The sequence below is a fragment of the Rhinolophus sinicus genome, linkage group LG07 (genome assembly GCF_036562045.2).
Source record: "Rhinolophus sinicus isolate RSC01 linkage group LG07, ASM3656204v1, whole genome shotgun sequence".
NCBI classification, from domain to species: domain Eukaryota; kingdom Metazoa; phylum Chordata; class Mammalia; order Chiroptera; family Rhinolophidae; genus Rhinolophus; species Rhinolophus sinicus.
The window spans coordinates 125,972,897-125,987,001 of NC_133757.1; the positions used below are offsets into that span (position 1 = coordinate 125,972,897).

The 14,105-nt window shown below is 42.2% G+C and overlaps 1 protein-coding gene across 2 annotated transcripts in view; it reads right to left on the reverse strand.

Annotated features, from left to right (window-relative positions):
- LOC109454140 (bifunctional heparan sulfate N-deacetylase/N-sulfotransferase 3) overlaps positions 1-14,105 on the reverse strand; it is a 107,298-nt gene that overhangs the window by 4,643 nt on the left and 88,550 nt on the right. For both annotated transcript variants that reach the window (XM_019744527.2, XM_019744526.2), the window contains exons 10-12: positions 10,871-11,045; positions 7,483-7,653; positions 6,030-6,139 (exon numbers count right to left, since the gene is read on the reverse strand). In XM_019744527.2, coding sequence (XP_019600086.2) covers positions 6,030-6,139; positions 7,483-7,653; positions 10,871-11,045 — 456 coding nt within the window. The remainder of the gene's footprint in view (positions 1-6,029; positions 6,140-7,482; positions 7,654-10,870; positions 11,046-14,105) is intronic.

A 14,105-nucleotide genomic window follows, 5' to 3' on the forward strand; every position in this document is an offset into this window, starting at 1 on the left:
TGCCTAATAGAAAAATTGTCAGCAGAAGGTCTCCTATTAATAGAAATTAATAAGCCTACCTCCTTCATCTGGAAGGAAAAAGTTTTAAAAATTTCAAGCCCATTCTTTCCCTTTGTAGCGTTTACAAAAGACAAGCCAGGTTCCACCCATATCTGTGGATTTATTTACATAGTATGTGTGCCATACAATTACAGGGTTTTGGTGCCATGACTAATTAATTGTAAGATTCTTTAGCTACAGTCCATTTCCAGAGCTACGTTCATAGTTTGCCATGAGCTCTGTATTAAAGTAACAGCCCCTGTAAATATGGATTTTCACCACAAAATTATAACCAAAGTAGCACACTAGATTTATATTGTCATTTACCAAATACGTCACCTCACTCTCATTTGAGCTTTCATTATAACCCCTAATGACCTTCAGTGTAGGTCTCTTCCCATTTCATGGCACTTAGTGTAGTGTATGGCTTTCTGGGATCATTCACCAAATGATAGCTGAGTATAAATGAAAAAGAAAGATGTATTTGTCACATTTTATGTTTAACAGCTTTTTTGAGGTATACTTTGCATCTCATAACACTCACCCATTCTAAGAGTACGATTCAGTGACGTGTAGCAAATTCATATAGTCGTACAACTGTCACCCCAATCCAGACTTAGAACATTCCCCCCATCCCAGAATCCCTCAGCGCTCACTGTGCTCGGTCCCTGCTGCCACCTCACGTCCCGGGCAAACCCTGATCTGCTTTCTTCTTTAAATCTGTCCCTTGTGGACATTTCCTTTTCTATTTTTATTTTTTGGCCAAATTTTGTTATTCCATTTACAAGTTGATGAACACTTGGATTGGTTCCTGTTTGGGGTTATTGCGAAGAATTCTACTCTGAACGAGTCTTTGTGGACCTAGCGTTTCATTTCTCTTTGGGTGGATTCCTAGGAGTGGAATCGGAGTGTTTGTAAACATCTGTTTACGTTTTAAGAAACTACAAAACTGCTTTTCCAAAGTGGCCATATATTATACGCCACTAGCAGCGGTTGGGGAGGGTTTCAGTGTCTCCACAGTCTCGCCAGCATTTGCTGTTGTCTTTTGGGTTAAGCCATTTTGTGGTATTTCAATGTAGCTTCAGTTTGCATATGATTATAATCACAGACTTATTATGCAAAGTGACAGCGTGTCTGCAGATGGATTCTTTTTACAGTAAAGTTGCAGATAACTTAGAAAGCTCATTGTAAGGTTTCAGTTTTGTAAAACCTAATGGCTGACATGCTCTTCATTAGTAAACATTGACAATAGTGTTTTTCTCTGGTTCTAACATCTTACACCATCTTGAAGCACTAATGCATTGGCAGGTGGGTTTCAGGGGACTGGGTAACGTGCCATCCTGCCTCACTTACTTGCAGAGTAACTTCTGGCTTAGCTTTCTGTGCCCCCCACTTTTTTTTTTTTTTTTTTTTTTTTACTGAAAAATGGAACTAATAGCACTTATCTACGAAACAGTATATGTAAAACATTTAGAACACATACGTGTATTCTGATTTGGAAACATCACAACCACTTTTAAAAACAAATTCATCATAAGAAATTGAAGTAGATTGATTTCTTCTTTTTCACTAGTTGGCACTTCTCAGGGCTCCTTTATGGGTCATCTCGAGAACCAGCGGGTTTTAGCTATTGTGGCTGCTGCTTTTCCTACTAAGGGAAGTTTCAGTGTGGCACAGTTTTACTCTGACTTGTCTAGAACGGTACAGGGAAGAATTCCTGGGCAATATGAAGTTGGTTGCAGGAGAAGTGACATTAGCTACGATACAAGTCCTGGACTTTGAAACAACTTCAGTGCTTTATGACTCAGGGAAGCCCCAGCTACAGAACAACACACAGACGTGCAACCTTTATTCAACTCCTGGCCTTCAACTCCAGTTAGTGAGGTGTCATAGTAGATTAGTGTTAAAAATGCATCTAACTCCATCTGGTTTCATTCATGCTAACAAACAGGTTAACTGACTGAGACATAATGATATTAATGAGGCTCCGGTGCTAAACTGACCACGTGCCTGGGTGTAAACACTCCCGTGGTCACTGGTGGCCTGGTGTGACTGTGAATGGCTATCGTCATGGGACAACGAACAGTTCATAGTTGTCATTTTAGTTTCAGACTAGCACTATTCCATGGTAAGCATTATTTCCCCTGCTTTCTCTCAAATGATCAGTCAGCCTTAAAACCCTATATAGCAAATAATATGAAAGCTAAAATCAAGTCAGTATACCAACGCTATTTACAATTTAGGAATTAAGGTTATGTTGAGCAAGAATTGTAAAATGTTAATTTACTTATTGAATGAGAAAGTTCCCATTTATATTGTTGAAAGCTTATACTGCTCACTTCAGATCACACCCACACTCACTAAGGAGGTCAGATTTGGTGTTTTTTTTTTGCATATTCAGTGTCATTAAAGTCCATGATGACAACATTGAGGCATTTGGAGACGTCACAGATTATCCAACACTGTGTGAAATCTGGAAGCCTTGACCACTTTCTGTAGCGATTGTGGAGAGGAGTAAATAATACTCCTGACATGAAACTCATCACTATTTGTTTTTGAAAATAGTTTTGGATTTGGATTTTTAGAAAAATATTGAAGATAATCACGCTATAGATCTCTTAAGTTGGAGTACTGTTTCATGTCAAGGTTGGACGATAAAACCTTTGTACAGACCTATTTCATTCATTGATTCTACTGTGTGCAAGGAGTTGGATTTCGTGGTTGCGAGTTCGTTATCTGTTTGCAGTTCATATCTGAGAGGGCTTTAAACGATTTTTCTTTAAGTACCAGAGATGGGCTTCACTATGACTAGCAGGACTAGGATGAAGCAACGAATGCCACTCCTGAGAACGTGCCTCCTGTACCCCAGCCACCCCCACCTGCCCAGGGCACCACAGAAACCGCTTATTGGCACACGTTCGCTAGAGGAACCCACTTCTGACGGCAGGTTTCTGACCTGCTGAGACTTCTGACAGTGACATGAAAGTCCACGTATTCTACGGCAGGTGCCCTGCTGGTGACTGACAAGGAGCATCCACCCTACTAGTGACTGACAAGGGCACACGCCGACCAGAAGCTGAGTGGCGGTACAGAGTCGGGGGCGGCGTGGCAGCACCGGAACTGTGCTCTGAGACACCACATGGATCTCCCCTTGCCACCCGCCCTGAGCCCCCTGCCAGGCTGGAGAGTCACGTGACGGGTACTTTACCAGATACCCCGGGGGCAAAGTGAACCTCAGTTCTTTGCATTCAGAACGCTCCTTTGACATTTCTTCTCTTCGGTTTGCAAAGCTTGCTGCAGAGCTGGATGCAAAGGGGACCCACACAGCATGCAGGTCAGGGCCATTCCATAAGAAAAGAGAGCATGTCTTTAGAGAACACTCCACTTCTTTTTTCTGAGACACACTGCTTTGCTATATACTCTATAAAAAAGATCCAAAGATAAGCCAACTTGAAATAGAAAACTGTTTAGAAAATAAAAGCTTTCTTTTCTAAGAGATACTTAGAAAGACATAAAGCAGAAAGTGGACTTGAATTTTCTAACTGCAAACAGAAATCACTCAGCTTTCTCTAAGGTCAAGCTGAAAGTTAAACACCTAAGGTTCGCGTCTGTGTTCGTACTTGAACTGAGCTCTGCAAAGCTCTAAGAGTACTTGCAGTACAGAAGACGCAGAGGTCAGAAGGCTAATAGTACCAACAAAGGAATGGCTCTCAGGAAGGAAGCGCAAAACTCCAGTCCCACCTATTCCTCTGTCTTCTAAACCGAAATCTCTGTTACATGTGTCTCTGCACATGGTTTGTGCAAGATATAAGCAGTCTGGGATGTTTTCCTGCCAATGTCTTACTGTGAGGAGTGATGAATGGCAAAGGAGTCCTGCCTCTCACTTTCTGAATTGCTATAGGACAAAGAATACAATGAAAAGAGAAAACCAGGCCACCAACCGAATGGGAGAAGATTCTTGCAAACAACACCTCCAATAAGGGGCTTATATCCAAAATATATAAGGAGCTCATGCAACTCAACAACAAAAAACAAACAATTCAATGAAAAAGTGGGCAGAGGACCTGAATAGATGTTTCTCCAAAGAGGACATACCAATGGCCAATAGACATATGAAAAAATGCTCAACATCACTAATTATCAGAGAAATGCAAATAAAAACCACAATGAGATGTCACCTCACCCCAGTCAGAATGGCTATCATCAACAAGACAAATAGTAACAAGTGTTGGAGAGGCTGTGGAGAAAAAGAAACCCTCATTCACTGTTGGTGGGAATGCAGACTGGTGCAGCCGCTATGGAAGGCAGTGTGGAGATTCCTCAAAAATTTAAGAATAGAATTACCATGTGACCCAGCAATCCCTCTCCTGGGTATCTACCCAAAAAATCTGAAAACATTTATACATAAAGACACATGTGCTCCAATGTTCATTGCAGCTTTATTTACAGTGGCCGAGACATGGAAACAACCAAAATGTCCTTCGATAGATGATTGGATAGAGAAGGTGTGGTCTATATACACAGTGGAATACTATTCGGCGGCAAGAAAAGATGATATAGGAACATTTGTGACAACATGGATGGATCTTGAGAGTATAATGCTAAGTAAAATAAGTCAGACAGAAAAAGCAGAGAACCATATGATTTCACTGATATGTGGTATATAAACCAAAAACAACAAAAGAACAAGACAAACAAATGAGAAACAAAAACTCATAGACACAGACAGTAGTTTAGTGGTTACCAGAGGGTAATGGGGGTGGGGGTGATAGATGAGGGTAAAGGGGATCCAACATATGGTGATGGAAGGAGAACTGACTCTGGGTGGTGAACATACAATGTGATATATAGATGATGTATTACAGGATTGTACACCTGAAACCTATGTAACTTTGCTAACCACTGTCACCCCAATACACTAATTAAAAAAAAGAGAAAATCAGCTGATCTATAGAACTGAGTTTTACACTGAGACACACAGTGGAAGAATTCCATAATACAGCCCTCTCTAGTTTCTTTAAGGCTCAGTCTATGACTACAATGAAATCTACTCGTATATATGAGTCTATTAGTGAGAGTCGGCTGGATGGCCCAACCAGCTCAGTATATTCCAGTTGCTCTAGGCGTGATAGCTAGGAAGAACCACGACCCTTGTCAGCCCAACTGCCTCTTTGTATGTGGACAAAGTAAGATGGGGGTCTTATTTAACGTGCTGACTGAGGTCAGGGTCAGGATTCCATGAGCTAAGAGAGGCAGCGAGGGTGTAAGATCTGAGGAAGCACGGCTTCTCCGGCATTTACACAGCCCTGAAGGGATACCTCCCATCCTAGTGCCTCTCTTGCCTCACTATTTCCTACCCAGATGGGTAATTTACCCAAGAAAACCAGAGGGAACCAGCTAAAGAAAACCAAACCAGAGCTGTAACTGCTGAGGCCTCTGAAGGAGAGATGACAGGATGGCCCTCCAGTGGGTGAAGACTGAGGCAAAAGATGGGGGTCAGCATGAGAGTTATTGCAGCTCACCCCTCTGCCTATCCCGTCACCTCCGGGGTTATTCCTGCTGCCTAATGTTGTTTCTGAAAAGTCACAAAGGAGAGAGCAGCAGGTTCATAAACTGCCTGGCTCATCACCTCGTTATACTCCTGAGAGGTCCCAATGGTGTGTCAAGTAGGCTCAGCATCACCAACGTCTAGGTAGCCTCTTCTAAGGGGAGTTGGTTTTGAGGCTTACAACTTTTTTTGTTTCTCTACTTTCCTCCCAGGGGAGACTTTTCATAGTTAGAAATCAATAGAGGATTTAGGACATTTCTTTGCCACACTGTTGAAATGCTCTTTCCCACGTGGTTGGGGACACACTGAGAAAGGACCAGTATGTAAGGAACTGCTGACTCGACAGTTACATCACCAACTGCAGTGGTTTTTTTGTTTTTGTTTTTGTTTTAAAACAGTTCTTTGCTGCAACTTCAATAAATTATTGAGACTGTAAACTTACGTTAAAGCTTCTGAATAATTATAATGGCGAGAAACTCCTAGAAACTTCTGGACTTCATCCATCACTGTAGCAGGATCCATTCTTAGCTGTTGCCCATCAATAATTAGCAACTAAATTACCACAGGGGAAAAAAAAGACAATGCATGTTGACAAAAGGCATGTAACTGTATAAGAAAAAATCTCTGCACTTTGAGTTTATTCAGCGACAGACCCAGTGCAGGGGATTTGCACTCACTGCGCTCAGGCTTAACCCAGCCATCTTCATTAGTGACCTGGGACCAGACATACATCACATGAATTAAATGTACTTGTATTTTGTAATCTGAAAAGTCCTGCAAACACTGTGAAAACAAAAAGCCATTTGGAGGGACCAGGAGAGCTTAAGAAGCGTGACTATAAAATCACAAATGGGAACGAAGTTTAAAAACTGCCAAAGCATTGATTGCATCCTTCAAGCTGGGAGGGAGCATTGCAGAGACAAAGAAAGGTTCTGATAAGACCACGTGTAATGAGACAGAGGGCACGTCGTCTTCCATGCGTCCCGCCAAAGGAGGAGCACCGTCAAGTTTTAAGAAGTACTTTGATAATTTAGAGAAAAAGGTCAGACTTCCAGAGACTGAATGTGGATAGACGTGCCTCAGTGGGCTCCATGGAAGAGTTTGCTTGTTACTCTGGTGAGGAAGGGGGTGGACCCAGCAAGATAAAATGACAGCAGGCTGTGATGGAGGCCCCCAAACCTGCAACTGGCGCTCCCACATTTCTATTTAGTCCAGACCAGCGTTGTTTGATAGAACCTTCTGTGATGTTCTACAGCTGTGGTGTCCAACAGGTGGCTACTGAGCATCTGAAATGTGGCTGAGGAGCTGAATTTTGAATTCTATATAATGGTAATACAGGTTTAGATGGCCGTATGTGGTAGCAGCTTTCGCATTGGACAGCAGGGCTGTGGACACAGGCGCATGGTGGTCTGAGGGGCGGGGGGTTCAGGCTGTCCGCTGTCAGGACTGACTTGGTAATGATGGTAGATGCCAGGCAAAGGGGAGACGCAGGAAGCCAAGGGAGATATTGGCGTAAGGAAAATTCAGCAGGGTGGTTCAAAGGGAAATAATGGCAGTTAATTAAGCAGAACAGTATTTGCCTTGTTTGGTTAAGAGGCTCTCAAGCTTTATTCTCGGAATAAGAATCAAGGGGAGGAAGCTTCTAAAGCTCTTTACAATCAGGGAAGGTTTGCACTAGAAAATAGAGCAGGGAGAATTATCTTGAAATACTGTTAGAAAGACAATTAAGTGGTTTTTCTCCCTCTGCGTATCTATTATTCTGTGCCACAGTCTCATTATTTACAACTAAAGAGTAGAACCTAGTAATGTTTCAATGAGTAGAATGTCCTCTACCCTAGAGGCAAAGCCATCCATGTATGAGATTGTGACAGGATGTAATTTTTACTGCTCCATACCTGAAAGGGGGGGAAGTAAACAAGCCATCTCTCGATGTGGCTGGCATACCACCCAGGGACCAAACACCTCTTCTGTAAGGCGCGGAGCTCGGCGGGGGCGCGGGGCCCTGCGGAGATCACTTGGTAGAAGCTGAACTTGAGAGCTGTAGGGTCTTCATGCGATCGCTGATGCTGTGGGGAAGAGGTGGGGAGTTAAACCAACTGGAACCACAGGCATAAATGCTTCAAAACCAATCTCTGGGACAGGTCTCAAAGCTAGGGGAAGGAGTGCCTGACTGCTGGAAAGTCACTTGTTCTGCAGTTAATAAAGGAAAAAAAAATGTTTGCTGAGAGCACCAGGAATTAAAGCCATGACCCTGATGAGAGGATATTTCTGAGACTTAGTTGGTGGAGGCTGAATTCTAATTGCTAGGATTCCTTACCGTCTGCACAGAGTGGTTTCCTTCGTGTGTATATTTTATTCTGAAAGTAAACTTTTGGAAGTTGCATGAATGCCTCCTTTGAGGCCACAGCAAACCGTTTATCACGTGCAGTGAGTATCGTAAGGCAGGGACGCCACTCGTCCTGCCTCACAGCCCGGCTCCCCCTGCTAAGGCACTTACAGCAAAGCCCTGCTGGCTATGTGAAGTGGAGAAGCTGCTGCACACACTGACAGGAACGCTGTCTGAAGGCCCCAGCTTTTGTCAGTACCCCTGCATCTGCAAGCCCCTGTCATTTTACCGAACGGTAACCTTCGCGATAAATCAGAATCCTTTATTGTACAGAAAATGCAAAAAGCAGTCCAAATAGGAAAGCGTTGTTTAATGGCTCGGCTGGGCCCGCGGGTGTGAGGAAATCACCTTTTCCCTGAATCGACCAACACATATTCAGGCTCCGTGCTGGTTGTGTGGATGTTTCCCACGTCTCCTGAACAGCAAATTTGGTGCAATTGAGATTCAAATTACCTGACTGCACACCCCACTAGACTTACTGCAGGCCTGCATTTAGCTATCAAGGAGTGATTTATTTGTAATATTTAGGACGTTTTGTTAGCTTGCAGCCTTAAAACCTCCCTTTTCAGTAAAGTCTCGATTTTTCAGGGGCTAAGTGGTTGCTAAGCTCCAATTTTCTTCTTTCTCTTTGAGTCAATTAAGGCTCATTTCTCTTCTGCAGATACCTGGCGGAAAAGATAAACGGCTCCAAGTTGAATCCGTCAATTTGCAATTTGCTATACATTTTGATTTAAAAGACGGCTCTAGGAGTTTGGCATGAATAATCAGTGTGCAGTTGTGGATTTCAGCTTTCCAGGATGTCTCCCTCCGTGTGAGGACGGTTATTATCCATCTGCCAATCTGAGACCCCTCTGCTTCACCTGCCCTTTCCCCACTCTGTCCCAGCCACAAAACCTTTCCTGGCATCGTGTCTTTCCTGTTGTAACCCTGGAAAAACTGCTTTGTTAAATAACAGGAGGACCCAGTGCTGGGAAACTTCATTCTCTGATATCACAGATTATCAGCAATTTCCCTGTTTAAAGTCCTATGAGGGAGAATGGAACGTCCCACTTTTGCCTGGAGGCTCAGAGCTGCGGGGGTCACTTTAATACAGAGAAGCAGCCTTATTTCCATCCAGGTGCAGAGTTTCAGATCAGGGGTTTCTAGACACAAGACTCCACATTTATCTCGACATGATAGCTTCCAAGGAAATAGGACCCTGAGCCTGCCTCTCAGCCCTGACCCGCTGATAACCCCTTGACTCATCGCCCTGCTTTGTGCTCACAAAACATTTTACTCTTGCCTAAATCTGTCGCCTTACAAACCCCTCCCTTCTTTAGGGAAATGCCCAGTCACCCCTCTGCTGTCTGGACTTCTTTGCAGCAGCCAACTGGTCTACCTAACCTAACCGGTCGTCCCCGGTGGTCTGTGTCAGATGGCCTGTCACTCCAGAGGACACCGTCTGTCACTCAGTACTTCCTGACGTAGAAACTGCCTCTGTACACCTGTTTCTTCAATGAGACTGAAAGCAGCCTCGAGTGTAATATCCACATTTATCAATTTATCTGCACATTATGCTTAGAACAATACTTTGCCTGTGATAGTCACTAAAATGAATGGATGAATGAACAGATAATGTGAGGAAAGTAGTTTTAAATTATAAAACTGAGGAACCACTAAGGGTCCTAGTGACCAAGGACACAGACAATTCATTTCATGTTCTTATATTTAATTCTGACTGCTTCTTATTCAAACTTTTCAACGTTTGATGATGGAAATATCACTGGGACAAGACTTTTTCCCTATTATTTTAAATGACTTATTAAAGTAAAAACATATTTGACGTATAAGTATTATTACTAGATCCTGTTAAATTATTTCGCAGTGATCATCTCTGGGCTTGGTTGTGACCAATGTCAGAAATAACAGCAACGAGTGTGTGAGGAAGAGGCTGGGGACAGGGTGTCGACTGGCTGGGCTTTCAGGGATGCAGACTCTTATGTTTAGTTTCTGATACTCAGTTACTGTTCAGGACAAATAGTTATTTAAGCTCTTTTAGACTTGGAGTCATCAATCTAAATGGGCTAAATGTGGCTTGCCACTTGTTTTGTAAATAAAGTTTTATCAGAACACAGCCAAGATCATTCATTTCTATGCTGCCTATGGCTGCTTTCCAAATACAATGGCTGAATTGCAGCAGAGACCAAACACATGGCTGTGAAGCCTGAAATATTGACTCCCTGGCTTGTGACTTGTCCTTTGGGGGAGTCACTTGTATTCGTCGCCTGTAAAACTGAGATAATTACAGCAGCATCGCATAGGTTTTAGATGAAAAATAATGACTTTAAATTATTTCACTTCTTACAATTTTACTTTTAAAATGCAGGTACATAGAAACACAAATATGCTTCAAGTACATAATTTTTTGTTATATTTAATTTAATTTAATTTCCTCATTGCATTAATGCATTTTATTACCGTGTTTCCCCAAAAACAAGACCTAGCTGGACCATCAGCTCTAATGTGTCTTTTGGAGCAAAAATTAATATAAGATCTGGTATTATATTATATTATATTATATTATATTATATTATACTGTATTATATTATACCTGATCTGATATTATATTTAAATAAGACTGGGTCTTATATTAATTTTTGCTCCAAAAGACGCATTAGAGGTGATGGTCCGGCTAGGTCTTATTTTCAGCGGTTTAAGTAAATAACTACAGCATTAATAAAATCATAAGGGGAACGTTTCTCCATGGCAACAAAGAAAAATGTATCCACTTTTCTGCAGATATAAAAGTAGCAAATCTTCCTTTTTGTTAAAGCTCAGGGTGGTGGCTGCTGCTGCAAACCATCCTCTGGGCTCCGTACTCCCGTCTACCTGCTGGAGTCTGTGTGTGGCTCTCGTACCTGGTACCAGGAATAGGCTCGGTCCGATGGGTCAATGAGGATGGTGATGATCTTCGCTTTAGGGACCAGAGAGGCTGCCCTTCTCGGCGCCTCCTCGGAATGGAAGTAATTGGCACTCTTCTCAAACAGCAAGTCAGTGGTGGCATTGGAGGGGACCGGGAAGAAGTCCATGTACCTAGAAAAGGAGTAGGTCTCAAAATAAGTCTCTGCTTTACACTCAATCCCCGGTGACTGAAGATGTGAAATGTGTCCCACAAATTCCTTAGTTTCTGAAACAAAAGCCTTTTTTTCAAGGCATTTGTCCCACAAAGTTTTGGGCAAGAGAAAAACACACAGAAAAGTTAATAATGTAGTTTGAAATGCTTTTCTACACACATTATCTTTTTGTTTTGCTTAATATCAGGAAAAAGGGTGTGGGAGATAACAACCGTGGAGACACAGCAAACTGCAGGTATTATAGAAAATGGAAGGTTTCTTCTGTTTCACAATAATGGCCCCACACTCTGCCCCCACCCTTTGCAGTTCATAAGCCACTGTGACTTTGGGCTACCAAGACGAAGTGGTTGGATAATTACTGAACAAGAGAGTCACTGACATTTGTGTGATGTCTTTGCAGAGTAGTGTTTTCTTTTCATCCCCTAACACCATAAAGCTTCTGGTAGTAGTCCAGTGAACGTACTGCAAAGTTTGGTTGGTACAACAAAGCCATATCTTGAAACTCAGGACAGTAAAGAAATCTTTTTATGTTTTCTGGAAATTTCCTTGTTGGTAGCATATCATTCTGGCAGCCTTTTATGGGGGAAACAGATATACAAGAGTTCCTGGGAAGTTTGATCTGCTATCTGTCCTGGTGTGTATGCTATTTATGGAAAATGTCATGGTTCTGGATGCTTCTTAATTTAGATGGCCACACTGGTTCCAGGGATGCTAAGGTTATCCCAAGGGTCTAGTGCTATCTTATTTGGTCCAAACTTGCCTCAAGCTTGCTTATTCTGAGAAAGGCTCCACACATCACAAAAGAAGGGTAGAAGGTGCTGGATTCAGATAACTTTTAGTTTCTAAACACTGGCCCAGCATCCCGGCATTCCTCTATACTTGGAACGGTGAGGCTGTGCAAACCCCTTCCAGCGGTCCTGGGTCTTGGGCGGCTACTGTGCTGCTTTCTCAGATCCCAGAGGCTCATGGAGAAACTGGGGCCGGTTTCTCTTTGCCTGTACCCACATTTTTCTAGGCCAGTGATTGGCACTTACGGGCACTTGAAAAACGTTTGTGGTTAAACAAGTGAATGACTAGAATTCAGCTTCGTATTTCCAGGATGGGAACAGGCCCATGTCTGGAGAATATGAATTCAGCTTACCCCGAGAATTGGTGCAAAAACTCAACTGGTTTAACAGTTTGGGCTGAAAAGTAAGTGTCTGCCTCATTTAAGCCTTGCTACTTCCATAACACCTCAGACATTTTCTTTTTAAACTGAAAAGTGTGATGTTTGCAATTCTCCATGTTTATTTGTTACTTGGGTTGATGCTGAGCATTTCTGAGTGATTTTACTCAAAGCCAGATTAAGACGTTCAGGGGTCCTAAATGCTAACGGGATTTTACGGCTCCACACACCGCTCCAACTCTCTGCTGCATCCCCGAGAAATGCTAAAAATCAATGATCAAACCGTAAGATGTAAAACTTAACTGCATGAATTGATTGCCTTAGACCTTCTGACTGCGTGTCTTGGCTATTTGATCAAAGATGGGGTTTTCTGAATCGCATCTGCCCTTTTTGCTTGTGCCCTAAGCTTGTGTGTGGGCTGCTTGGCAGTTACAGCAGCTGGTTTTACCCAGTTTTCCATGCAAAGCAGATGCAGGTACCCAGGTGAACTAACTGTGCCCGGGCTGATTCTGGACACGACTTTGCACCCGGCCACGTGTCATCTCCCACCGTGGGGCTCTGTGGTCCCAGAGTGACGGCTGGGGTACCCGTGCTCGATGGATGGGCAAGGCCAGGACTCGGTGTAAATGCCATGTCGTTGAGAGCACAGCCGTCATTATTGCTAATAGATTGACATTTGCAGTTACTATTATTTGTTATTTGTGTTAATTGCCTCTTATAAACATAATTTATCAATCAGACGTGTTTGCAATTGGGGTGTTTTAAGTGAGTTATAATTGAAAATTTGAATTGCTCCATAGCCTTCTGCTTATGTCGTCTCTCTGTAAACTGCTTAAGGGATTTTCGTTCCTGTTGCCGCGCCTGTACACACGACTGGCTTACGGACTGCTTTTCCTCTTCTTCTAATTGATGGTTCTCATAGATACTCTCAAGTTCCAGGGAATCCAAGTATTCCATGCCTCTCCACTTCTAACGTGGCTTTTGATCTCTCCTCTTCGTCCTGAGGTTGGCGTCACTGTGCTAAGTGCATGTGTATTTGAGTCAGCGGTGGATCAGCCGCTGAAGTACTTGCTGGTTTCTTGATTCTCGTAGCGTCATCTAACAGCACACAGTGACTCAGTGTCACGCACTGAACTGAGGAATGGGCAGTGAAATGCCAAAAAAGTGTACACACATTTTAAGAAAGTAACAAAACTGTATTAAAATTGTAATACTCAATATATTCCGATAACAAAAGAGGAATACAAGTCATGTGTATACATTTTTTTGGCACCTCCGTTATGTAACAGTTACAATGCATGTAAATCTAGCAGGTGCTTAGATTATACGCAGCCATTTCTTTATCTTTCCATTCAGACAACCCACAAGCAACTCTTGAGGGGTCGATACTTTTGAAATTGAGTTCATGCAATTGGCAGCAGAGGTTAACAAATAACAACTCTTTATGCTAAAATACATACAAAATGTTTATGTTCGCACTCTAGAGTTATTATAAGAATTCCACTCTTTTATACCACTTTCTACCCAGAATTTATACCATAATAGCAAGACTTGTAGATTCATTTTCTGATTAATGTGTTTGCAACTTCTATTCCTGCTACATTACCATATTTTGTGTATATTTGACATTTTAACTTTGAATTTTATTTTAACTATTTTCCTTGGATGGTTGATATATTTCTATATTTCTAATTTTAATTCAAAGGTGAAAAGTTAAACTTTGTATATTGTTGATATCTTTTTTTATAGCTTTCATTACTCATGAAATACATACACATTTCTAGTTCTATTTATGTACCTTTTATGCCAAAGCAAAATAGAAAATTGTATATGTGGATGGTGGCAACATTTTAA